This window comes from Leptidea sinapis, chromosome 15 (assembly GCF_905404315.1).
Source record: "Leptidea sinapis chromosome 15, ilLepSina1.1, whole genome shotgun sequence".
Classification (NCBI taxonomy): Eukaryota; Metazoa; Arthropoda; class Insecta; order Lepidoptera; family Pieridae; genus Leptidea; species Leptidea sinapis.
In genome coordinates this window covers 1,786,095-1,813,340 of record NC_066279.1, presented here as the reverse complement: position 1 = coordinate 1,813,340, position 27,246 = coordinate 1,786,095, and the positions used below count along the sequence as shown (strand labels likewise).

Sequence of the window (27,246 nt, the reverse complement as noted above, 5' to 3'; positions counted from 1 at the left end):
ACGTACAATATACAACTAGACTCTCAATCACTCTCAAAAATTGTCTGAAGCAAAACTCTGCGTACGCATCTATCAGCCAGAGTTTCCGTTCAGTTCTGTTTAGACCGCGCTTTGAATACAACGCCACGCAATGAGAAAGTGTTCAGTGAAAATCATGTCCAAACTTAAAAAGGATGGAGTTTCGTATTTCAGGTAAGTGCCCCTTTAAATTTACAAAATTGTAGCTTGATGTTTTTAATCATTTTGATAAATAATTGCATTTCTATTGTAAAAATAAAAAGTTCTTGCCTTGTGTTCGCGTCGGTAATGTTACTACTTCTAACGACCTTTTAATCGGCGATTGGGAGTCTATTTGTTTATTGTACGTCATTGATTGTTAACCCAGGCCAGGGCCGTGTCGTAGGCATTTTGCGCCGCATGTTATTGAAATAAAGCCGAAATAAAAAGTACCGTAACCTCGTCGCCTAGTTACTACGCGAGTGCTTACTCGCTTGATTTTATTGAAACAACTATTATTTTTTGAGGTATATAACTGATTTGTCGGCCTTAATGATATTCCATTGTGTAGAAATATGGCAAACTCAGGCGAAGGTACTGCCTACACAATCCCTAGCGCTATATGACTGAGATTGTATTATTAATATTTTAACATCAGGCGGATCAAGTTTTCACCACAGTAAATTAAAATAACAGATCCTCATCTGTTATAATATAAAATTCTCATGAAACGGCTCGACCGATTCTCATGAAATTTTGAGTGCATATTGGGTAGGTCTGAGAATCGGACAACATCTATTTTTCATCCCCCTAAATGTTAAGGGTGGTCCGAAATTGTTTTTTTTAATTTTTTGTTTAAATTTATTTGATTATGAGTTAGCATTAAAAAATACATACAACTTCAAATTTTCACCCATCTACGATCAACAGTTACTTTTGTATCGCGATTTTAATACCGGCAATACAACGTTTGCTGGGTAAGCTAGTTCTATATAAATATACTAGCTGACCCGACATACATTGTTCTGTTCACAATAAAAAAAAAATCTTGCGGGTAGAATTTCGCAAAATCCGTTCTTATCTGACCTTTACTCAGCGAAAAATATTCCCACCCAATTTCAAGCCTATGCCTTATAGTTCCAGAGATATCGTGATCAGTCAATACATACGTGAAAATCTCTTACATTTAAAGATTCGTAATATTATTTAGGTAACACAATTATTTTAAGCGAGCAAAAAAAAACTTTAAACCAAAGTCTGACTCCAGTATCTCCTCGAATTGGAGGTATATTCCCTTATAAGTAATAAGGGCTTTCATGCTTCAAGGATTTTTCAGTTTCCCGATGTTTCAACATTGTTGCAATTTGGGTCTAGATAGTAGTTTATATAATATCGATCTACCCTCTATCTCACTATTTTACTCCGTCTAACTTGATTATTGTCTTTACCGGAATGAGAAAGATAGTCGAAATCATATTTCTTCAGATATGGAAAAATATATCCAGTTATTGTGGTATATTAGTTGCAGTGCGAAAGTTTATATATCTTAGATAATTTATACGTCTAGACAGAGTCTCTTGCTGTTAGACAACCGATGAAAACAGGCTTTAGTGTGCGTGACAAGCTACGTCTTACACTCGCGATTTGTACGACACTTTGTGTTAGTGTGCGTGCATTGCTCAGAATAAAGGTTAACTCTAATATTAATTTTTGTCGAAGTTTTCACAGCTGTCATAGTCTATCTAGACGTATAAATGTTCTCAGGTTTATATATTGTTGTGTAAGTAAAAATAATGTATTTTCAGGTATCTACAGAACTCCAGCCTCATATCAGTGTCGCAGGCGGCGCGTTGTAAATACCTTCGTATAAAATGTATTATGTAACCGGCTATCAATAAATAAGGCCTTATTTTATTGTAATATGTTTACAAAATAGTGGTTAAACTAGAATAAAATAATTATCTGACATGACATTATAATTAAAACTATTATAATATGTATGACAGTTAATAAAAATATGGAACCAAACAATGATATTTCATACTTACAGAATATCCAAAAAAAATATTACGCGCAACAAACAGACATACCTATCATTCATCTTACATAAACGCGATAGGAAACATTTTAGATAATTTATACGTCTAGATAGTCTCTTGCTGTTAGACAACTGATAAAAACAGGCCAGGTTTATTACTTTAGTGGGCGTGACAATCTACGTCTTACGCTCGCGATTTGTGTTGGTGTGCGTGCATTGTTCAAAATACAGGTTAATTGTCAACTTCGTTTTTTTTTAACGTTTTCACAGCTGTCACAGGGTATGTAGGCGTATAAATGATCTAAGAGAAAAAATAAATATAGTGTTTGTCACTTACGCGATCATTACATCAGAACAACGGCGTGTCAATAATCACTTCCAATCCCGCGGCCTGTATTCAATCTCGGCATTTGCGGGACTACGAATTTTCAATCCCTCGGGATTTGTGGGAAAATATACACATTTTAAAACAATGAATTTATCAACTCCACATTTATTTACGTACATATTACTATTAAATTGAGATCAATCAAATTATACTATATTTTTCATAAAAAAAAACAATAACAAATTCGGAATAAAAACAAATCGTTTTCAAAAAATACACAAAGCAAAATTAAAAAATCAACTGATAAATTATTAAGTTTGTCAGCTTTTAATCTTAACTGAAAATGTTTGCGAAGGAAACACATGTACAAACTGTCGTCTGCCAAACTACTGCGTATTTTAGATGCCATAAAGCCTGCAGCAGAAAATGCTTTTCTGCTTCCACACTTGTGGTACAAACCCTTAAAAGGATGAATCATTAAACTTAGTTAATAACTTGAGTTGTTAAGAATAATATTTCACGCAGATTAACCTATTTTGCATCGCATGCACGCTTTTTTTCAGTCCCGCAATTCCCGCGGATCCCGCGCCGAGGTCTCGGTATTGCGGGATTGGAAGCCCTACATTGTTCTAGGACAAGCATACTATGTAAATCGGGGGGACCCCACTGGGTTCATATTCATTAATTTTGAGAGCGCGCTAGTAATGAATTTACTTATTTAATACACAAAATATCCTATCACATGACAAAAAATATTGACTTAACTCGTTGACTTTTCGTATATTGGAGTCCCACAAGGAACTTAAAAAAACCAATGTCACGTCGAAATTTTTTGGTGTAAAAATTTCTATAGGCGTTCTGAGAAATTTATTTTGTGGGTATTGAAATAGACTGGAGGCCTATTACCAAAATCGAAAGCCGAAGTTTCAATCCGAAACGAAAGAACGACGAACTTCAAATTAAATCCAATTCAAATTCAAATATTTTTATTCAAAATAGGATTTAAAATCACTTATTCAACGTCAAAATCTACCACCCATTCAAAAGAGACTGCCTCAGACCTGAGAAGAATGGGCGCAAGAAACTCAGCGGGCTTTTTTTTTCAATATAAAATATGGATTACAATGTAATATCGTACAATAAACATTTATAATTAAAGAGCCTGAGGGTGTTCGCTTTATTCCCAGTCCGTGGTGTCATTAAGAAAATCGTTTATGCTATAATAACCTTTCCCACACAAACGTTTTTTAACAATTCTTTTAAATTTCGTAACACATTTGTTTTGTACATTTTCTGGGATCATATTGTAGAAGCATATACATCGCCCAACAAAAGACTAACTCGACCCAACCGAGTAGTAGGCACAACAAGTTTATGTTTGTTGCTCGTGTTAACATTATGAATGTCACAGTTTCTAGAAAATTCCTCAATGTGCTTATGAACATACAAAACATATCAAAAATGTATTGAGAAGAATCAAAATGTTTATTTCTTTAAATTTTTCTCTTAATGATTCTTTAGGACCTAGGTTATAAATCGCGCGCAATATTACCGAAGTTCTTCGGATTCGAATAGTGCGGACGGATTTCGTTTCGGAATCGTGGATATATCCATAAAAAGTGAAGTAGTTACGATCATAATAATGTCAAACAACGAAAATGTAAATGTCAAGTGAATTTGGGAATAAGCTAAACGAAAGACAAAATGTCTAATCGCGAACTTCGTATCTATCTTCGGATCAGATAAACTTTCGTAATAGGAAAATGTACGATCCGTCAAGCAAAATTTCGTGTTTAGATTTTGGTAATATGGCTCCTGAGCCTTATACTCTCTCGGGTAAAGTCGGCTGACGTCGACTAAGTCAAGTTAGTAATAACTAACCTCACCAGCCTAGCGGAACTCTAAGAAAAAAGCCATTCACTCGATTGTATGAAACGTGCTTTTATTAATAGATTGACAGATGACGGCTATAATCTAGAAAAAAAACAACGATAGCCGCAAAATAACTATGTTTAAAGCAACTGTTTGCTTTCAAACTTAGCCGGCTTATACCTTGTCGCCAATCACCATGCTGTAATTACTATTATTTCAAACTGATGTCAAATCTGATTGTAGTAGTATGAAATACTAAGCTAAAATTCAATTTTTACTTAGGCATTTCCGCCTTTTATCACATTATATCCTCTTTGAACCTCACCTTGATCATATTTTCTGTCGTATTTGCACATTTCAAAATAAAAATTATTTTATGAAATTTTTAACATGGAATAAGTTTTGAAATCAATTTTGTTCAATCACCCAACGAAGGCATTCGGTAATGACCCGCATAATCTCTCCTTGCATGTTAGTTTGCTTCTAAGTTTCTTTTATTTCTCTGTAGCAATCTGCGCAACAGTCTAGATTTCCCACACACACACAACTGTACTTGAAAAAAAATGCTGTTTTTATTCTGTCAACCGGAGCCTTCTGTGACCAAACTAAAGTGGGGCAAATCAGGATGATTCAGCCAGTCATAGCTGAAGCAACTGAATTAGAATCTTTGTTGAATTGATTCTACATACAGTATTATGTGAATACATGGACCTTGCTTAGGGGGATATTACACCGTACCCTCCACTACAGTAATGTGAAAAAATATAATTGTTGAGTATACTCAACGTATTATAATACGACATTTGTTCAGGAAGCTTTGGCAAAACAAGATTATTCTGGCAAACGAGCGCTTTTGCTCTCAAAAGTGTACTGTAAGTTTCTGTTATCAGCAAAATTTTGTTTAAGGGATAATTCTCCAATGCGCTTTTTCCATTAAGCTCTCTACACTTAGAACAAGCATCAGTTTTTGGACATCGAAACAAAATTATAATAAGTATTAAAAGTTTATCGGAAATTGATTATTAACAGCAACATTTGAATACTCACTATCATTGTAAACCGTGTTTTTGAGTATTTCGATACTTAAATCGCATAGCATTTTAGCTTAGAAAGTCGGCATAGTTAATTTAGGTCCATTCAAGTTTTTGGAAGAAAGGCAACATTTCTTAAAAAAATCTTACGCATACCTTGTCGTTCATCAATAATAACCGTAGACTGACAATATACTAGCCTATAGACATACAGAAGGATAGAAAAGGTGAGCGAATCTATTCTTACTGTAACCGATTTTGGTTGGCAAGTCGTAAACAGTCAGCCACGCTTGACATTAGCTTCTTAGTGTTTTCAATATTAAATAACTACCTAACGCACACACTGACAAATCATAATTGTTCACGCAATATCGTGCTACAGGTCGTCTATACGATAGTGTATTCTAACGGTCGTTTTCAATAACGTATCTCTAGTTACGGATACATTTCTGTCACCGTTTAGTGGCAAAATTTTATCTATCCACAGTTATGTCCAATATAGTTATTGTCCAATGCTTTATGTCGATAGGTTATTAAAAATTTAAATTAAGTAAGCGTAAAAGGATAGATTTGTCTACCTCTAGTAAGTTAAACTAAGGATAGATAAGTTATTGAAAACGTCCGTAAGTCCATGACTAGAACATCTCCAACCTAATAAAAACTGTACATAAAATATGACGTTCTATGTTATATAATTCCAAATTAAAAAAAAATACATATTGGTTGGTAGTTGGTACATGAAATTTCAAGGTTTCACTAAGAAAGAGATGAAGAAAATAAAATACCTGTTCGACACCCCAGGTGTACTCTAATAGCGTCTCTAATAAACTTGGTATAAAGTTACACCTGAGAATAAACCAAGAATATGCAAAATGTTGACAATATCGCAGACCACAATATCAATACAACGACAATTCTGAAGTTTTCCGAATGTGAAATAGCCTTGCAAATAAACGCGGGAAATGCTATACGTCCGAATAAACCAATCATAATCAAAATGTATATTTGTAAACACGGATTATTCTCGGGTATAACTTTATACCAAGATTATTTGTAAGGCCGTAATTTTCCAAAATATATGACAATTTCTTCCATTAAGGAATATGAATTTATTTTTTAATGTTTTTGTTTGTTAGCATTGTGTATTCATTAGTATATAATATTAGTTACTTTATAATTATTATTATTGTTAAAGTATTGTTTTAGGATACTTCTATGATTGGCCGAGTGCCTTTGTGGATGTTTTAGTGTTAATCGACATTTTCATTTCTATTGTCATATGTAAATAATAATTATGATAGTAATTGATATATATATCATAAATTATGTGCCTTGATCACAAGTTTTAGAATAATTTTATGATAAGACTGCTGTAGGTAATAATAGTTATGAATTTTAGAATAAATAATATTTGTACACTTGTGTTCTTTTTTTATTGCAACTAGACAAGACATGGGTTAACACACTCGCACTACCGGTAAGACAAACGAAATGTCACACTGCAGTGATTTCACTTTCTGAAGTTAAAATAAGGGACGAGACGAGCAAGACTTTGAGTTGATGGTAATTGATACGCCCTGTCCATTACAATGCAGTACCGCTCAGGATTATTGAAAAACCCAAAACTGAGCGGCAGTACAATTGCGCTCGTCACCTTGAGATATAAGATGTTGTCTCATTTCCCCAGTATTTTCACTAGCTACGGCGCCTTTCAGACCGAAACACAATAAATCTTACACATTACTGCTTCACGGCAGAAATAGCCGGCATACTGTGCAAAGGACTCTTCCCACTGGTGAATGTGTTATAAGGTTAAATTATTGAATACGATCTCTGCAATGCTAAAAGTATTCATACGAATTTTAGCGTTCCAAATTAATTATGTAGGGAGGGCGCAGTAAAACAGGGTGTTAGGCTTGACACGTGGTGGGTAAGTATGGTAAGGCACCTGACGATCGATTGAAAAAATAGAGTCTTTAATTATTATTATTTTATTTATAATTTTTACATCGCGTGATTTTTACGCAAGATATCTAGAGTATCGAAATAGATAAGATTTTTATACCATTCGAATTTGAGTATGAGCAATTTTAAAATTTTTATTTTGAAACGGACAAATGGATATGTATAGGTACGTAACATGTACCCCATAGGACCTTTTATATTGATCCTTGCTGAGAAATTACAAAAGAAAGACTGAAAAACCACAAAGAAGGCAGCAGACGACGTTATAGAAAATGAGTTATAATATGTTAACTGCAAATATATTTTAGAGCCACAAACTACATTAGAGAGAATAGTGAAAATTGTTATTTTTGCACGAAGAGCATTTACTCTACGGCTGAGATGTATGGAGTGAAATAAGGCTTGCTCAGATTTTACTAATATAAAACTTAGCTGAGTATGATAAAACGCGAATGCCCTGTCTTATCTAAGTTTAAGCTAATACTCTGCCAAGTTATACGTAAGTAAGGTCTAAGTACGCTCTATAGATCTCAGCCTAAGTATATGGAGACTATGCTATTCGGCCTCACTATCTAACATTTAAAAGGTTTGGCATACAATTCTAATTTATCCTATTAATATTATAAATGTGAAAGTTTGTATGTCTGGATGTACGTTTGAACTTCTTTAACGCAAACACTACTGAATGGATTATGATGAAACTTTGCAAAAATATAGCTTACACACCAAAATAACATATAGGCTATAATTTATAAAAATATTGTGTGAATTATCTATACATTTAAATAAAATTGCTGTGTCTGTTTGTAATATTGAAATAACCGTCTTTACTAAATGTATATTATGAATACGGTACATACACCAAAATAACATTTTTTAAAATATTTGTCTGTCTGTCTGTTTGTTCCGGCTAATCCGGCGACTTTTATTGGCAGGTAGCTGATGTAATAAGAAGTAACTTAGGCTACGTTTATTTTAGAAAAATAAAGCAATGTCCTAAAACGGTCTAACTCTAAAAATAATTTATATGGCAAAACAACGTTTGCCGGGTCAGCTAGTTAGTAATAAAGCTAGAAAATACCTCAGCTGCGTGTGCTGTAGGTTTTAACAGAGTAGTCGTAGAGGTTTTTTTTTTTAATTTTTGGGGATCAATCTATGATGCGTATAATCTGATTCCCGATCGAGTTTTTAATTGTAATGAAACAGTCCGAGTGTCCATTGTGCTTAAAATTAATAAAAAATATAGGTGATACTTTAAAAGCCGTAAACAGGTAGACACAAGTCTCGGCTGAGACACAACTTTTACAGCTATGTTTTAGTGATGCCGGACACTATATGCCCCCAAAGATTCAATTAAGCTGAAAAGACGCGGAAGTATATTTTAATTAGCCAGAAGCAGTTGTGACATCTCCAAAAAACAAACAGGATCACTAAAAACCATGATAAAATGGTTATTTTAACTTCCTATAAACCTGAATAAAAAAGAGGTACCTACTCTCTTTTCGCATCGGTTTGACACAAAAAATTGATGTCAAGTTCGAACGAAAATAAAACTAAAGCATTCTAAATAATTATTTATTTCTAACCACCACTTGATCCTTATAGATAACGGCCATGAACAGAACGAGCGTCCCCGAACACAATGTAAGGTGTTAAAGCCAGTCAAGAGTTGCGTGTGTTTACATTGTACTCGGATAAGCTCGCTTAGGAATGTCAGCGATGCATTCACAAATTTATTAATAAGAGAAATAATTTATATAAAGTAAATACATAATAGCTGTAAATAAAAAAACTTGAATGATTTGACATTGACATATAACTTCAAAGTGTAGTCTATGACTTTGACAGGAGCTACTTAATTTCTGTGGACTATATTTGACAGCTGTCAGCGGTTCAGATGGTTTACTCGAGAGCCGCGGCACCAGAGATGATTTCAATGAGTTCTCTTGTGATGACGGCTTGGCGAGTTCTGTTGAATGTGAGTGTAAGTTTCTCAATCATTTCTCCGGCGTTCTTAGATGCGTTGTCCATGGCTGTCATACGAGAGGACTGTTCTGAACAAGCGCCCTCTTTTAGAGCAAAGAACAGCATAGAGGCAAGAGAGAACTCCATGTAGGATTGTATTACGTCGGCGTCCAATGAGTCATATGTGGCCAGTTTTGGGGCACTCTGAAAAACAATTTGATTATTATAAAGTGATACAGCATGGATTCGAATTATTATTGACAATTTAACCTTAAACTAGTGTATGGATAATGAAAATAAAGTTGAAATTTTTCTTAATTTTTAAGCAGGGAATTCTGCTTTAAATTTTTAATTTAGTAGGGAATTTACGGAATAGCTTATTTAACAAATTTTGTACAAATTGTTCCATTTACTATTTAAATAAATCTGCACATGAAAACTAATGATCTTAGCATGAAAGTTCACCAGATGCTGTTTTCCCGAAGCAATACAACTTAGGGACCTTCAAGAAAAGTGCGTCTCCAAACTTAAAGGCCGGCAACGCATCTCTTGATTCCTGGTTTTGCGGATGTTATTGGGCAGTTGCCTCAACAGCCTATTGCCCAATTACCCAATCTTATATAAAAGAAAAACACATTTTTAGAGGAACATTATATATTACCTCAACAGCCTTCTGGCTGAAGATTGGCAGATCAGACTGCATATAAGAGACAACAGACTTGAATTTGTTGTAGATTATCTTTCCAGAGCCGAAATCATAACCTGAATTCAAAATGGCGTTGGCAATTACAGCTGCATCCCCGAAGGTGGGCGGCTGTCGGCCAATCTGGAAAAACAATACATTTTAATCTTTTATGAAATAATATAAATATACAGCATATATTCTGATATAGTGAGTTTTTTTTAAAATATCACTCAAGTTAATATGACAGATTCTGTTACAATTGCATAAATAGCTTATTCAATTACAACTGGATAATCGTGTAGCGTCAGACTAATTATTTTAATGATCGATTCGATTTGAATTATCCGTAAGCGTGGTATTACATTTTTTGGTTTTTTGTTTATTGCTCACATTAATCAACTACAAGTGAAAATAGTTTCTAATAGTTTTATCGCACTTCACAACGAATAAACCAGACTAAATTCTTAAAAAATGTTCGGTACCAAATTAATAAAAATCATTGTAAAGGTACTTTAACGATTTTTATTGATAATTTTTTTAGTCGTATTTTGACTTAGTCAAAAACTTGGCCCACGTCATGACAAACTAAGAAAAAATTAATTTTTTTAAATACAGACATTTTCTTTAGTGTTCAAATATTTGGGTGTCTGTTCTGGCTCAGGTTAACCTTATTTGTCCAAGTGGTAGCAATTTTTATAAATATGTGATGATGTTGATCACACACTAAAAACGACATACGGTGTTGCGTATAACGAAACAACCCAGATCTCATCGTACTGCGCTTGTCAGTCTGCTGTTGAAGATGAAATACCTCATGAGCCTGTTTTTATCACACCAAAACCTTCAAACCAGAACACCACAGTACAAAATTCACAAATATCTTGTTGATATAAAAATTGTGGTGGCAGTACCAGCCTGGATAACTGCAGATATATGTTAGCTCAATTGCTATAAATGAAATCTAATATGCACACCTCATTCACCACGCTAATGATGTGCTTCCCGTACAGACGTTGCAAGATACCACGGGACTTGTCTCCCACGCAGATCACTTTGATGTTCTCAGCGCCGGGCTCGCTGAGACGGGTTCTGATCACCTTGGACACTCCAGTATGAACAGCACCGCATAAACCTGGGAGACAAAAATAATGTGAAAAAAAAACTTGAGCTAGTATCGCAATTAATATAATAGTCTGGTATAAGGTGCACCTAAGTATCAGATTTCGACAAGAGATGGGAGTTTCTTATCAGTTCTTCTTCCCATGTCAAAGTCCCATTACGAACTGATAATTTTAAACTTTAAACTTCCATGACATTTAATAATATGTCACTAAGTTTTATGTCTTCTACTGTATTTATCACAGGGGGTGTTCTAAAGAACTGTTTGTCCTTATTTCTCCCGCCAATTTCCACCATCGCAGCACACGCTACAAACATGCTGACCATCAGGAGGTGTGATGTTTGATTTAAATACGTTTTTAAAAATAATTTATTTTTCCTACAATAAGGTCATAAATAAGATAAATTTAGGCGTATATAGCGTAACATATGCGGTAGGCCGGTATAAGAAAATTAGTATGTACAAACGTTCGAAAACACGCAGGCACACATAGTACAGCTATTAAAACATATTTTACTTAGCCCAAAATATACTTTACCAAGCCTTTTTAGCATAAGGCTAAAAAATAGACAGGGACGTTAAATATGAATGATAACTATTACAAATAAAATGTCAAAAATTTAAATTTCCTTCGATCCTACATCTACATTTTCTACAAAAATCTCGCAAGACTCACAATTCGTGAGATATCGCTGTATATATTAACAGTTAAAAAATTCTCTACATAATATGCACATATTTCAGCAAATAAAACCTCAGTCTATCAAACGTAAGCATCCATCCCTACTCTGTGGTCTTACTTTGATCTTCAATAATTTACACCCTTCATGTGCTGTCTTGACTTAAAGGTCTTATTAACCAGGTCATAAAATCCCAAAAAAAAAAATGGGCTGCAGATACCATTACGTAATTGATCATTATATTTAAATTTTAAGTGACTAAGAGTTAAACTATGCTCTATTGTTACGGCCTTACAAATAATCTTGGTATAAAGTTATAACTGAGAATAAGCCAAGTATACGCATTGTTTGCAAATAGACATTTTGTTTATGGTTGGCTTATTCGGACGTATAACGTTTCCCGCGTTTATTTATAGCAAGGCTTCTTGACATTTGGAAAACTTCAGAATTATCATTGTATTGACAGTTTTGTCAGCAATACATTTTGCATATTCTTGGTTTATTCTCAGGTATGACTTTATACGAAGTTTATTTGTAAGGCCGTAATTATTTATGACTTTGTGTGAAGTATTCCACGGGTCAATTAGTATTGTCTTATCTTTAACGGTTATTATTTTATAAATCATACCTCGGTCAGAAGTCATCGCAATATACAACTGCTTTGGTTCGTCTTCAGGGGCAGTAACCTGAAATAAAAGAATATATTTTATTAAAGTTGTACCCGACTAAAGAGATAAATTACCGGACCAAAAGACCCCATGTCAAAACAAGGGTTCATGCAACTGCAAGTGTGTCTGTTGTTTGCCTGTGTGCTAATTTTGAACACAATGTCATGCTAAGCGGGACTTTTTGAATCTCGCTTAGGTCATGGCTAGGTTATAGATATTATACTCCACGAATGGGAATGTGAAGTCGCCATTACCTTTAGCTTTAGAAAAGAAAAGCGCATGCAACGTATTCTTTGCCTGTCCACAACTTAGATAATTTATACGAATAGACAGAGCCCCTTAATGCTAGACAACGGATGAAAACAGGCCAAGTTTATTACTTTATTGTGCGTGACAAGGTACGTCGTACACTCGTGATTTGTATGACAAATTGTGTTTGTATGGAAGAGGAATGCAATTCCTCGAAATAGAGCTTAACAGTCAACCTCAATTTTCTTCGAAGTTTTCACAGCTGTCGCAGTCTATCTAGACGTATACGTGATCTAAGGTACATTCTAGTTCTGAATTTATTTTCAAAGCGAAAGTGACCGAAAAAAGACATGGCTAAAGGTCTCGTTACCAGGCCATAAAATCCAAAAAAAAAAATGCCGTTAAAAATCTGCTTACCAAGACCCAACACAATTATACAAATTTATATACAATGTGCAATTAATTAATGTAAAAAATAGTTTGTGGCACAAAAATTAAATGATAACTTAATTATTTTCAACAACTTCCGGAAACATAATAGAAAGAGTTGAATTAAGTTATTGTAAAACTATAAAGAAGTCTTTACAACTTTACATCACATCAGAAGTCAGTTAGGTAATTCGTGAGTCGTTCATGTTCCCGAAAGAAAAAATCATGACTGAAAAAGTTACAGATCTGGATGGATGAGATTGTGAGAGTGTCTTTTATGTAAAGAGGCATACTTTTTTTATGGAATAGGAGGACAAACGAGCGTACGGGTCAACTGGTGTTAAGTGATCACCGCCGCCCACATTCTCTTGCAACACCAGAGGAATCACAAGAGCGTTGCCGGCCTTTAAGGAAGGTGTACGCGCTTTTTTTGCAGGTACCCATGTCGAATCGTCCCGGAAACACCGCACAAGGAAGCTCATTCGCTTGAAAACCGCACTGTGGAGGACCGCCACACAGTGGGGATGATATCCTAACTTGTGGCGGATCGTGCGAAAGTGGAGGCAGGAATCAGGGTAAGCAGTTTATACCTATATAATAATTTAATAACAATAAAGATATAATGTCCTTCTCACTCCTACTCCCATAACAGTTGGGAACTGTACTCTAGAAATTATTGATTATTCACGCGTACGTCTACCTCAGACAAACAATGCAGTTAGGCAGGTCCAATTTTGCGAAGGTCACTCGTCGAACCCAAATCGGATGGGCAGCGTTTGGGAAACTAACTGTTTTGTAAAATCTTCTCATCCCAAATACCAGTGTCTAAAGACGAAGGTTTTTCAGCGTGTGTTGCCAGTGAGGACATACAGAACACAGACGTGGTCACTTACTTTGGGCCTCGAGTTTCCTTGCGAGATCAGAATTGTCGAGATTCATAGGAGAACCAAAGTCACCGACATAACCCAAAGGATTGCGAAACTGAAGTGGCAGTGGGCAGGGCCTATAGCTCGACATACAGGAAGACACAGTGTTGGAAGGCTCCCAACAAAATGGACCAATGATCTGGTCAAGAGTGCAGGAATAGGTTGGATGAGGGCAGCGCAGGACCTGGGAATTTTGACGCCTTGGAGATTTTTGGGGGAGCCCTTTGTCCAGCAGAGAGCGTCTTCCGGCTTATATGATGATGATGAAAGATATAGCAATTCTCAATATCTCTCATTAAATGGTGAGGCTACCTTACCTCTGCATTTTCGTAAAACATGACAGCCCCTTCTCCGTAAGGCCTAGCAGCCTTCAGTTCTCGTTCAGCTCGAGTATATCTAATCAACACAAAAATCTTCATTATTTTCAGTTTCATTAAATTTTAATGAAGAAAGGAACTCATATTTTGCACTTATTAATTGTAGCTGTGATATCATCAAAATATGAAATGAAATGAAATGAAATATATCTTTATTGCATACCACAAAATAATGAAACATAACAAAAATCGAGACTACAAAAAGCAATAGGCGGCCTTATCGCTTAAGAGCGATTTCTACCAGGCAACCTATAATGAATCAGTTATAGTTGAAAAGATAACAGAAGGTGGTGTTATCGATATGCATATAACTTAAACATACAGTAAATAATTCCAAGAAAAGAACTAGTATTGAAATTGTCACAGTAATAAATAATAATTATGGGGCATTGTTTTGAAAGATTGGAGAGTTTGAGCCTTTCTGATTTCAGAGGTAAGAGAATTCCATAGGTTAACAGCTTGCACAGCAAATGAATTGTTGAAAAAGGAAGTTTTATGAACAGGTGTACAAAGCAAGAGATTATGGACAGACCGAAGATATAGTTGGTGAGAACTTAATGCTGAAAATTTTTCCTTGAGATATATAGGAGTTTTAGGATCAAATAGGACACGATAGAGATGTATAAGTATATGGGAATTTCTACGCAAGCGGATAGGGAGCCATTTGAGCTTTTTGCGAAATTCAGACACGTAGTCATACTTACGTAGTCCAAATATAAAACGAATACACATGTTCTGCAATCGTTCAAGCTTATCCAACTGGAGTTCGGTTAAGTCGACATATGAAATGTCAGCGTAGTCAAGAATGGACAGGAGAAGGGATTGAGCGAGTAAAGTTTTCGTGGGAATAGGAAGAAAATTTTGGAGTTTTTTTAATGAGTGAGAGGCAGCATAGAGCTTCCTACTAACTTCTTTAAATTGATGGTGCCAAGACAAATTCCGATCAATGAATATGCCCAAGCTCTTAACAGAGCAGCTAAAAGGAATAAGAGTTCCTCCTACAGAAATGGGAGGTAGATTACCCCACTCAATTTTATGGGTTAGTTGTGAGCTACCAACAATAATACATTGAGTTTTCGACGGATTCACTTTTAGTCCATGGGCAGTACTCCATTCCACGATTGTAGTTAAGTTTTTGTTAGTGTTTTTAATAGCTAAAGGCAGACCCTCGAGAGAAGATTGTGAGTATATCTGGAGATCGTCTGCATACATATGATACCAGGAAGTTAAATTTTTAGTTATAGAGTTAATAAAAATTGCAAAAAGAAGAGGAGATAGTACACCGCCTTGTGGAACTCCAGCGGAAAGGTTAGACCAGGTTGAAGTGTTATCATCAATCTTAGTCCTTTGCCGACGCCCACGTAAATAGCTTCGAAACCACCCTATCACTGTCGGAGATACGTTAATAGAACTCAACATGCTCAGCAAAATATCAAAGTCAACAGTGCAGAAGGCATTACTGAAGTCGAGTAGTGTAAGTATTGTGAGCTGTTGCTTATCCATGCCAGATCGGATATCATCGGTAATTTTTATAAGTGCAGTAGTTGTACTATGTCCTGGACGAAAACCAGATTGGAGAGGGTTAAGAACACTGTGCTTATTAATAAATATAGAGAATTGTTGATGGACTAAGCGTTCAAGAACCTTGGAAAGAAAAGGTAGTATAGATATGGGGCGATAGTCAGAAAGATTGTGTGGTTTAGAAATTTTAGGTATTGGAATAACATTAGCGTCTTTCCAGGCTACAGGAAATTGGCCAGACGTTATAGAAAAATTAAGAATATGGGAGATTGTAGGAACTAGGATATCTATGATAGGAAGGATCATATTACGACTAATGCAATCACTACCAACGGCCTTAGATGTAACAGACAAAATGGTTTTTTTAACGTCAGAATCAGTGAAGGGAGAGAAGTTGAACGGTGGAAAGTCAGGGGTTGGGATTAAGGATAGGGATTTAAGCGTTTGAGCTTTAGTGTTATTGTCAAGAAAAGATGAATTTTGAGAGAAATGTTGATTAAGTTGTTCAATATTTAGATTATTGGAAACTGTATGTTGTTGCTTCCCAACTCCTAGCGTTCTTAGGAATTTCCAAACTTTACTGGTTTCGCCGTTCTCAACAGACGTGTAGATATGGCGTCGCTGCGCGTCTCTGCACATTGTATTGCAACGATTCCTTAATCTTATATACTTTTCCCGGTTAAGATCAGAGTTATTCTGCTTATAAATAGATTTAGCTCGATTTTTAGAAATTTGCAGTTTTTTAATATCAGTAAGCCAAGGAGCAGGTAAATGCTTTATCTTCACGGGTTTAACTGGCGCATGCTTATCATACAGCTGTATTAGCAAAGAATTAAAAATATCATCTTTATTGTTGTTACTATTAGAATTAAAATTACCTATTCATTGCAATATGACTTGCTAATTACAGAGCCACCACTGTGATTGATGTGGTAATTAGTAATTACCACAGAAGGCTTGCCAGGTCTCAAAATAATAGCATCATAAGATTTGAATATGGCAAAATGTCCATCATAATCATCAGTCTCTTTTGTGAACAGGAAGTAGCAGCTTTGAAAAGTAGACTGGTACATGCAATGGTACAGTGTGACCCGACATCTCTACCTACCGCAGAATCAGATCAATCAGAATCTACGTAGAATGCACATAAATTTAATTTGGGTAATTTAATATAAAAACAGTATTTAATTCAATTGTCTTCCTCTATCTTTCTATAAGATTTTTTTATTAAAATATAAACTTAAAATGGTATTGGTTAATAAATTTTTAATAAATTATTCGCTTAGAAAATCATTTTTGAAGACCTATCTTTAGATACACCACACATATGGGTTTGATGAAAAAAAAATTCTGAGTTTCAGTTCCAAGTATGGGGAACCCCTAAAATTAATTGTTTTTTTTTTTCTATTTTTGTGTGAAAATCTTATGTGGTTCACAGAACACATCTACTTACCAAGTTTCAACAGTATAGTTCTTATAGTTAGGGGAAAAAGTGGCTGTGACATATGGACTGACAGATAGACAGACAGACACAACAAATCCATAAGGGGCTATGGAACCCTATAAATCACCTTGTATGTTAACACAATATGTAGTCACTGAAGATTACTATGGAAAGTATATACTTATATATGTTGCTATAATATATAGACCTATATATTATTAAGTATGGTCATGACAGGCTGAATACTATCACTTTCTTGACTGCCTGTCAGCCAAGATACAAGAAACATGATGATATCCTTAGGAAAACATAAAAGATGACGAAATCAGCGTATATTCTTAGCTATAACACAAATTATTGCTTTTTATCAATCTATTTTTGATTGCTTCCAAATATGATTGTGCCACTGTGGCTTTAGCAAGTGCCAATGTTCAAAAGTCCTACTTAGAATGGAAGTAAAAAACACCCAAAATTCTGAGTGGCACAGTCACTGAGCTAGTCAAATTGAAACATAAGTTGTTGATCTTCTAGCACAGTAAAAAATTAGATATGTTGATAGACAAACTTCACACCACATAAAACATTAATTTTAAGTTTACCTATGTTGAGACAAAACTATCAGTAATAATACAGCATTATCTATACAGAGAATTATGATAGAAATAAGTAATTGTATAATTGAATGTAATGATGTATCTCATATTTTCCAGTAAAAATATTCCATTTTAATTCTAATTTTAAATATTTATGATTCCTTTTTCAAATTGTGAAATCAAACACTTAAGCAACTTATAATAAACTCACTTGGCAGCTGACACCATCTTCATGGACTGTGTGATTTTTTGAATATTTTTCACTGACTTCAGACGAATTTGAATCGATTTTAAAGTAGCCATGTTACGGGACTGCTGTTGATTGACCACCATGGTCGCTTGGGTGCAGACACCCGGAGCAATCCGGCTTAGCATTTTGAATCTAAAATATTAAATAAAACCTTTTTTATCAGCTGTTACTTACAGGTTATAGAGCGAAGTTATGTAAGAGGTGCACTCATAATGCCGACGAAAATATTATATTTTCATTTATATATATTTACGTTTTCAAAAGCAATTACATTAATACCAACGATTATTCATTTAAATAGGTTTTGAAATACGTACGTTTGTAGCTTTATTGTAAAAAATTAAACACCAGTCCACAAAAATGTTGCTGGCCAAAAAGATGGTGATTGAAACTTCAACTTGACATCCACTGACAGCAATCAGATAATGACTTTGACATATGAAAATCTACAGTTCCGGTTTGAAGACACTTTACAAAATCAATCACATGAGAAATTAACATTAAAAAATAATACAATATTGCAATACATCAGTTTAGTTTAAGGCTGTCGGCTAAGCATGTAAAAAACGAAATATCTCAAAAAAAGAATAAAGGTATAACATAAACACATTTAAGTAATAATTGACCACTTTCTAGATTCTTTTTTTTTTGTTTCGTTGCATTAAAATGCAATTTGCAAATGGGAGTAGCATGTATAAAATAAATATAAGTTTTATATGTATTGTCAAACCTGTGTTGCCTCAAGAATAAGCTCTTATAACTTACCTTTTTAAAACTTCACCCTTTAATTATTTTTCATTGTTCATTGGGAAGATTTAATCAGCAGTAAAACTATATAACCTTAGCTAATGTGTTTTTGTGACGGATGTAAACAGGGTGGAAAAAAGTAGCGGCGAAATGTTTGCCTCAATTTTCAGCTAACGCACTGTTGTTTGGTCTGATCTATATGCTTTAAAAAATAATAGAAATGGAAAACGACTCACACTTATTGTTTTTTTCACAAATGATCAGAGTTTAACACCTTATACCTGAGTTGCCTATTTCTATTTCTCAAACTAACCGGCAAGATATATAGTTGAGTCGCTGAAAGCGATTAAGAAAAAATGCCTTGAATGCAGGAAATGTACGGTTTTTTTTATAAACAGAAATTTATTGTTGACTATGGGAATATTGGTTAGTAATAAATAAAGAGGGGGGTGGGGGTTAGGTTAGTCAGGAATATATTTTATTTAACACCTCCTTCCTTCAATACGGAACATTCAGTGTTTGGAAAATGAATAAATAAATTGGTAGTTTGAGGCAGAGGAAACGGGATTGCACACAACAAAGTAATAAATATTATGATGAATATTAACTGATTAGAATTAAACATCTTGGGTCATGGCTAACATACTCATCGAAAAGCGAAACAGACATCCGAGTTCACATAGAAATTGCTCGCGCATCTAAAACAGCGTGCAAACATTAGGGTCAACGGGAAACTTTCATCATACATCGAGATAGAAAGGGGCGTACGACAAGGCTGTATTTTGTCACCCTTACTTTATAATTTGTATGCTGAAGCCATATTTTCGGATATCACAACCATATTTTCGGATATATCAACAGCACAGACGGAATATCAATTAACCTTTCCGCATCAGCGCGCTCCGGATCTCGCTGTACACTATAGATCGGCAAGCTTCCGGCATTTTCCCCGTGTGTATTATTTTACGTGTAGTTATAAAATGCTTATAACTAGGGTGATTTGAGTGACTGTCACTGAAAGCTATTGAAACAAGCTATAAGACCATGTATAAATTATTCATATCGTCTTTCTTTTTTATTTCACAAAGACTTTTCATTCGAAAAAAAGTGTAAAAATAGGTATATTTTAAAATAAATATTGTTATTATTGTTAATTACTTGTTTTATTTATTTCCTTTTATGTTTTTGTAATAAATAGTATATGTTAATTATAAAATTAAGCTTAAATCTCCACAAAGAACGATCTTCGTGTAAAGTCTTGATAACGACCGCTCGCTGCGCCGGCCGGGAACAAGTGGACACATAAGTGCTTTGTCGGTAAAGCTATGACGTCGAATATTGGTGGCCTTGAATCGTAACGGATCGAAATATGTTTGGGAATTCACTCGTTCATAACTGCGTAGGCAAATAAACGATCTTGTACACCTAATAAGGGTGAAAACTGGATGAGGTAAAAGAGTGCCCCGCGGCACAGCCGCTCTCATTGTTTTTTGAATTACCAGTGCCCGCGGGCACGGCTGATGCGGAAAGGTTAATGGCAAAATGTTGAACAATATTAGGTACGCAAACGACACAAAGACTAGTCAACTCCGTAGCTTCTGTCAGTGCTGAGTATGGTATTAACATCAACACCAAAAAGACGAAGTACATGGTAATAAGCCGTAAACCTGAGCTTACCACTTCATTATCCCTCAATGGTCAAAGTCTTGAAAGGGTTGCCAAGTTCAGATATCTAGGCACAATGGTTGACGACTCAGGAGATCACAATCTCGAAATACGATGCAGAATAGAACAAGCACGCAACGCCTTTTCAAAAATGAAAAAAGTACTTTGTGACCGGAACCTAAACATCTCTCTTCGTATACGCATAGCGCGGTGCTATGTCTTTTCTGTACCCCTTATACGGCGTAGAAGCTTGGACGCTGACAGAAGCTATGACAAAAAAACTGGAAGCGTTCGAGATGTGGGTGTACAGACGTATGCTGAGAATTTCTTGGACAGAGCGCGTACGGAATAGCATCGTGTTAGAGAGAATGGGAAAGGCTACAGAGATACTTACGTCTATTAAGGAACGAAAGTTAGAATATTTTGGACATGTGATGCGTAATGCCAAGAAATATGAATTCCTTCAACTAATCATGCAAGCAAGGGAAAGTGGCAGGCAGGAGGAGACCTGGCCGCAGAAGGATATCGTGGCTTAAAAACTTGCGCCAATGGTTTGGGAAGAGCACAAGATCTTTATTTAGAGCAGCTGTGTCGAAAGTTGAAATTGCCCTAATGATTGCCAACCTTCGCAAGGAGACGGCACGTTAAGAAGAAGAATCTTTTATGAAGATGAGAACAGTTCTTTGCAGCTGTCAACTTTCTCTGAAACTCTGTACCCGACTTGCAATGTAACGTTTGGCCCGTTTTTTAAACGGTTGTAAGACATGGACCGTAGCGGAAGACTTACGTATAAGGATTGAAGCCTTCGAGATGTGGACATCTTGTAGGATGCTCCGCATAATTTGGACGGCTAAAGTGTTCTCTTCATTTAAAATATAGCAATGATGTATGTCTGCTCTTTATGTGAGCTCGAATTAGTTGCACTTTTCTGGTTAGCATCGAAAAGTCGTTATGCGACCGTTACAGTTTTTAACTATAAATATCTCCGTGGTGCGTGTATAATATGTAGGTGTAAGTTTATATTTGGTACGTTCCTACTGCAAATATAGTCAATTCCTCCGTTTTCAACATAGGGAATCTTACTTACATTTATTATCATTTATTTCTCACTGAAATATTTTCGAAGTTAAGTGATTGACAACATTCCGCTGCTCTCTGGCAAATTGATAAATTCATGTGCATTAGCATTGTCTATTATATTAACACGGAAGGCATAAGTTATCGCTGCAGCGATCTGAAAGTCTGTACAAAAATAGTTTATACACATTACGATATTTATAACGAAAAATCTTAAAATCTCGTTTTTGACGTCTATTTATCACCTGAACAAGAATATTTACCTTGGAATTGAAAATCGAGACAGCGTTAAAGAAAGCTGCCGTTTTAAAAAAACACTTCGAGCGAGACTAGCGAGTTCGGTTCTGGACTAAGGCGTAAGAGAATAAGGTAGGTTCTAAATGAACCCGTGGATGCTATTTTTTATTTTTGTTTTTTAATCATGTAACGAAAAAAATAAAAATATTCCAAAGCCTGGGCAGCATTTTGTCCATTCTATAACGACTTCTATTTTGACATGTGAAGTATTGGCTTTTTTATATGGAATAGGAGGACAAACGAGCGTACGGGTCACCTAGTGTTAAGTGATCACCGCCGCCCACACTCTCTTGCAACATAAGAGAAGGTATACGCGCTTTTCTTGAAGGTACCCATGTCGTATCGTCCCGGAAACACCGCACAAGGAAGCTCATTCCACAGCTTCATAGTACGAGGAAGAAAGTTCCTTGAAAACCGCACTGTGGAGGACCGCCACACATCCAGATGGTGGGGATGATATCGTAACTTGTGGCATGTCGTGCGAAGGTGAAATTCGGCGGCAGGAACCAGGTTGAACAGCTCTTCGGAACACTCCCCGTGATAAATGTGGTAGAAGACACACAATGAAGCGACGTCTCTACGCAACGCCAAGTGATCCAGCCGTTCACAGAGCGCTAGGTCCCCGTCAATTCGAGCTGCTCTGCGTTGCACGCGGTCAAATGGATCGAGCTGATACTGGGGTGCGCCAGACCAGAGATGACAGCAATACTCCATGTGAGGCCGGACCTGCGCTTTGTAGAGCGCTAAAATGTGGGCCGGCTTGAAGTTTTGCCGTGCTCTATTTATGACGCCCAGTTTCTTCGAAGCCAATTTGGCTTTGTCCTCCAGATGGCCACGGAATTGGCAATCGCTCGAGATTTCGAGACTCAGTATTCCGATACTAGGCGAGGCTTTAAGGGAAGTGTACTCGAAGAGCGGTGATACAGCAAATGGGGTTTTTTTTAGTGGTATACGCGCAAACCTGAGTCTTCTGGGGGTAAAATTGGACAAGGTTCAACTTACCCTATTCCGCGACCTTCTCGAGAGAGGACTTGATAGAAGACACAAGTTTCTCCCGGCACTGGTCGACGTTTTCCCGAGAGAGATCTGCATGGCCCGTGTATACAGCATCACCAGTGCTGTGGTCTGCATAGCAATGTATGTTGGTGGTGTCCAACATATCATTGATATGCAGAGGAAACAGCGTGGGAGATAGTACACAGCCTTGGGGCACTCCAGCGTTCACGGGCTTGGGATTCGAGCAATAACCGTCGACATCGACCTGTATGCTGCTGACATGCGCCCAGTGAGGAAGGTCCACTTGCATAAGCTCTCGAGAAGCCCAAATGATGGAAGTTTTGCGAGGAGCGCCTTATGCCATAGACGGTCAAAGGTCTTCGCTATATCCAGGCTATCTACCAGGCCTTCCCCCTTGCTTTCAATAGCCGCCACCCATCTATGTGTTAGGTATACCAGAAGATCGCCAGTCGACCGACCATGGCGAATGCCGTACTGCCGGTCGTTGATCAACTGGTGACCCTCAAGGTATACCAAGAGCTGGCGGTTAGTTATGCTCTCCATGATTTTGGAGAGTAGGGAGGTAATAGCAATAGGCCTGTAGTTTGCCGGATCCGAACTGTCTCCTTTTTTGGGATCGGATGGACAAGGGCTAACTTCCATGAATCAGGGACTACGCCTTTTGAATAAGAGTGCCGGAATAAACGCGTTAGCACCGGCGTCAACTCAGGGGCACACGTTCTAAGAACGATTGGAGAAATGCCATCCGGCCCGCTCGACTTCCTGACGTCCAACGAAAACAGAGCTCGCCTAACAGTTTTCTGTCGGAACTGTAATTCAGGCATGGAGCTCTGACACCGCGGGATGGTCGGCGGTGTTTTTCCGTTTTCGTCAAGAGTTGAGTTGGAGGCAAAAAGAGTGCACAGGAGATCGGCTTTCTCTTTTGCCGTATGGGCCAGGGTGTCATTCCTCATGTGCAACGGCGGCATGGACGTCTGGTTGAAGTTACCAAGAGCAGCTTTCGACAACGACCAGAACTTGCGTGTTCCGATCGGGTAACTGGAAAGCTGCTCCCCAATTTTGACGGTGTGCTTCGATTTCGCACGGGCGATTAGCCGCTTAAAAAATCTGGAGGCTTGGTTATATTTCCTCTTCAGAACATTGCAGTTCGGATCCTTTGAGCCCAGTGCCGCAACCCAAGTTCGATACGCCTGTTTTTTGCAGTCAGATGCTGCTTTAACTGACGCATCGAACCAGGGCTGTGATCTGCCACCGATCGGTACTACAGAGCTTGGTATAAAAATATCCATGCCCTGCAGTATCACATCGGCTACTGCAACGGCGCAGGCACTAGGATCATCCGAAAGGAAACAAACCCTGCCCCAAGGGTAGGATGCAAAAAAGGAACACATCCTATCCCAATCTGTTGACTTGTAGTGCCAAACGCGGCGGGTCGCTGGTGGTCTGCGACGTTGGTGTCGGATAGGCACTACACTCCTGACCAGGCAATGGTCGGACGTTCCGAGAGGGGCGTCGACAGAGACCTGGTAACCATCGGGATGTGTAGTCAGCAGAAGATCTAATAAGGACGGCATGTGGCTATCCACATCCGGGAGACGCGTTGGCGACTCAACCAATTGGGACAGACCATACGCCAATGCAAAATTATGCACAGATCGCCCTGCGTAGTCTGTAGTAAGTGATCCAAGCCATTCGGCATTGTGCCCTTTGAAATCACCCAAGACTACGATTTCAGAGGAGGGGATCTGAGCAAGCACGTCATCAAATGCTGCTTGAACGCAGCTCATGAGGTGATCCGTTTCTGCGTTACCACTATGGGACCTGTAGACACACGCATATATGCGGACGCGGTCCTCTAAATCTACGCGGAGCCAGAGAGTAGACAGGTCCCTACCCTCAAAATTGCCGAGACGGCGACAGCAGATATCCTCCCTAACGTACACACATACCCCGGCATGAGGCATGAAATAATGCTCAATTTTGTACCTGTGGTACGGTTAATATGACGTATCGCTAGGTCGGGAATCGAGATATATGCGTCTCCGTAAGGAAACACAAGGCAAGCTGCGCCGTCTCAAGGTGGTGGTGGACGGCGTTTAAGTTGGAGTGAATTCCCCGGATGTTACAAAAGTCCACATTAAGCGTGGAGCGGGGTGCCGTGGTGTTGCTGCCCTGTTTGTCCTGTGATATACTGTGCCCTCCCCAGAATACGAGGGGCAGCCCGACCGTGAATGCTCGGGGAGGGATTCTCCGGCTCTACAAGAGCCGGTACCCTCCAGGGGTAATTTCTCTTTAAATAGGGGGCGGGGAGGACGGGGGGGGGGGTATGGCCTCCGGTCCTCGACACTAACCTATGCGAAACATAGCGGCACTAGGCCGCTACTTCACGCCGGTTTTCTGTACTAATGTGGTAAGTAACCCGGACGAGTCTGGCCCGATTGTGCTGACGTCATAAGACGGCAGCGTGACTCTCCCACTTTCAAAAAGCCCGTAGTCGCCTCTTACGACACCCTTGGAGCTGGGGCTACCCTATTCTTTTTACGCCCCGGGGCAGCACAGGGCCAAATGGCTACATGCATGCAATTCTAATAGCTTAAGCACATGGTTGGATTTGGTACGGCCGGACCATCAGACAATCCGGTGGGCGCCTCGCAGTTCGCACTAATTTTGTGCGATGGACAATGCGACATACCATCGAATATGGTCCCCTACCAGACCGCGTCCGATAGTTCGTATATACCAAATCCGATCATGTGCTTAGGCTATTACTCTAAAAGTAAATAATATTTAATAGACAATGGTAGTTGATGAATGATGTGTTTATTATGTCTTACTCATTACTTACTGTCATGATCAAAATATTACGTGACACCCGAGATGTCATTTAGCATGTAAATTATTTCTAAAATCTAAAGTTCAAAATTGTGAACTTCAATTTGGTAGAAGTCAATACTCTAAACTACAAAGACAAAATATAATTAAATGGTACTGCCTAGTATTTTTCAAACAATTTACGAATCCAATACAAATTATTCAGTGATCGGTGTTTTATAATTGGATCTAGTTTTATATTTAATAATTATAATAAAAATGGTTAAAATAAACATGCCAGATACAGAGGAAAAGCACTCTAATAATGTTCCGGAGAAGATTGAAGAACAACAAACCCGAGAAAGAACACAGACGGATCATTTGAATAAGAAGTTGTTAACTTCTTTGTTTAACAGCATGAATGAAGGAGGGGACACAGCTCTTGCTAAAATGTTGGAATCAGAAGATGAGCCAGAAAATAATGACGAATGGAAATGAATAACGTAAAGCAAACAATTTTAGTGCCTACCTAATTTTCCTTGTAAATTTTTAAGTATAATTCATAAGTTTTGTAACTGCTGTATTGTATAAATTATTTTTATATTAATCTATTGATTTTAGCTTTTGGATCTGAATTGGTAATAAACAGAAAACATGCTTACCAAAGTAAGCAAAATTTCATGCCTCAAAAGGCATGAAAATGTGGTTAATGTTAAATAGTTTTTTTTTAATTTAACCAGTAGGTATATAATAACCCTCATTTCTCAATATTATTTTATATTTAGCTAAAATAGTAAGAGTGAGCAGGCATCTCATAAAGTCTGGTTAAAACCTCACTTATATCATCACTTGTTATGAAAATATTTGAAACTTACCTTAATCCAAATGTAAGCTTAATATTTCATCTCATGTCCATAGCCAAATCCTAGAATAACCAAAAATTCTGAGTGGCATCTCTATTATTGTGCTCATCAACATAAGACATGATATATTGCAATAGAACTGTAATATCTTCAAATATATGATGTCACTCCAGGAAGTCTGTGAACACCCCAGGAATGTTCTGGAAGGAGCTGGGCTGGTTGGAGTAACTGGCCATTACTGCACGCAAAATGGACCCATGCTAGTGGTTTAACTGCGGAAACAGGAGCCCCTATACCATACCATATCTTCGAATATCTTCCCTTCATATGGAAATACAATTAGAGCTTGAACACTACTGCTTGGTGGTGGAAAAAGTGCCACTGTGAAGTAGCCTCACTGATAGTTTTTATAAAAGATTTTATTATATCTTAACTTTTTTTATGTTGAAATATTTGTGCAAATGAGAGAATGCAGATAAGTATGTCCAGAAAAAGGGTCCTTAATATGAATGTGTGTAATCTGTGTACCCCTGTCAGACAGGTGTTAATATATTATATTTTGTCTAAAAATTGTAGTTGAATGATAGGATCTCTTATCTTATATCTATCTTAGACAGGCCACATCCATGCA

General features: G+C 37.2%; 2 protein-coding genes across 3 annotated transcripts in view; one reads left to right on the top strand and one right to left on the bottom strand.

Annotated features, from left to right (window-relative positions):
* Nucleotides 1-6,689, top strand: part of LOC126968375 (inner centromere protein B) — a 39,327-nt gene extending 32,638 nt beyond the window's left edge. For both annotated transcript variants that reach the window (XM_050813368.1, XM_050813367.1), the window contains exon 21: nucleotides 1,803-6,689. The gene's annotated coding sequence lies outside the window, so the exon portion shown is untranslated. The remainder of the gene's footprint in view (nucleotides 1-1,802) is intronic.
* A 2,103-nt stretch (nucleotides 6,690-8,792) lies between these two features.
* LOC126968420 (ATP synthase subunit gamma, mitochondrial) lies at nucleotides 8,793-18,612 on the bottom strand. The gene is made up of 7 exons (XM_050813447.1): nucleotides 18,456-18,612; nucleotides 18,100-18,270; nucleotides 14,271-14,349; nucleotides 12,310-12,367; nucleotides 10,856-11,013; nucleotides 9,858-10,022; nucleotides 8,793-9,400 (listed from the first exon to the last, which is right to left on the bottom strand). The coding sequence occupies exons 2-7, from the start codon at nucleotides 18,261-18,263 to the stop codon at nucleotides 9,134-9,136; spliced, it is 891 nt and encodes a 296-aa protein (XP_050669404.1). The 5' UTR covers nucleotides 18,264-18,270; nucleotides 18,456-18,612; the 3' UTR covers nucleotides 8,793-9,133.
* Between the last annotated feature and the right edge of the window lie 8,634 nt (nucleotides 18,613-27,246).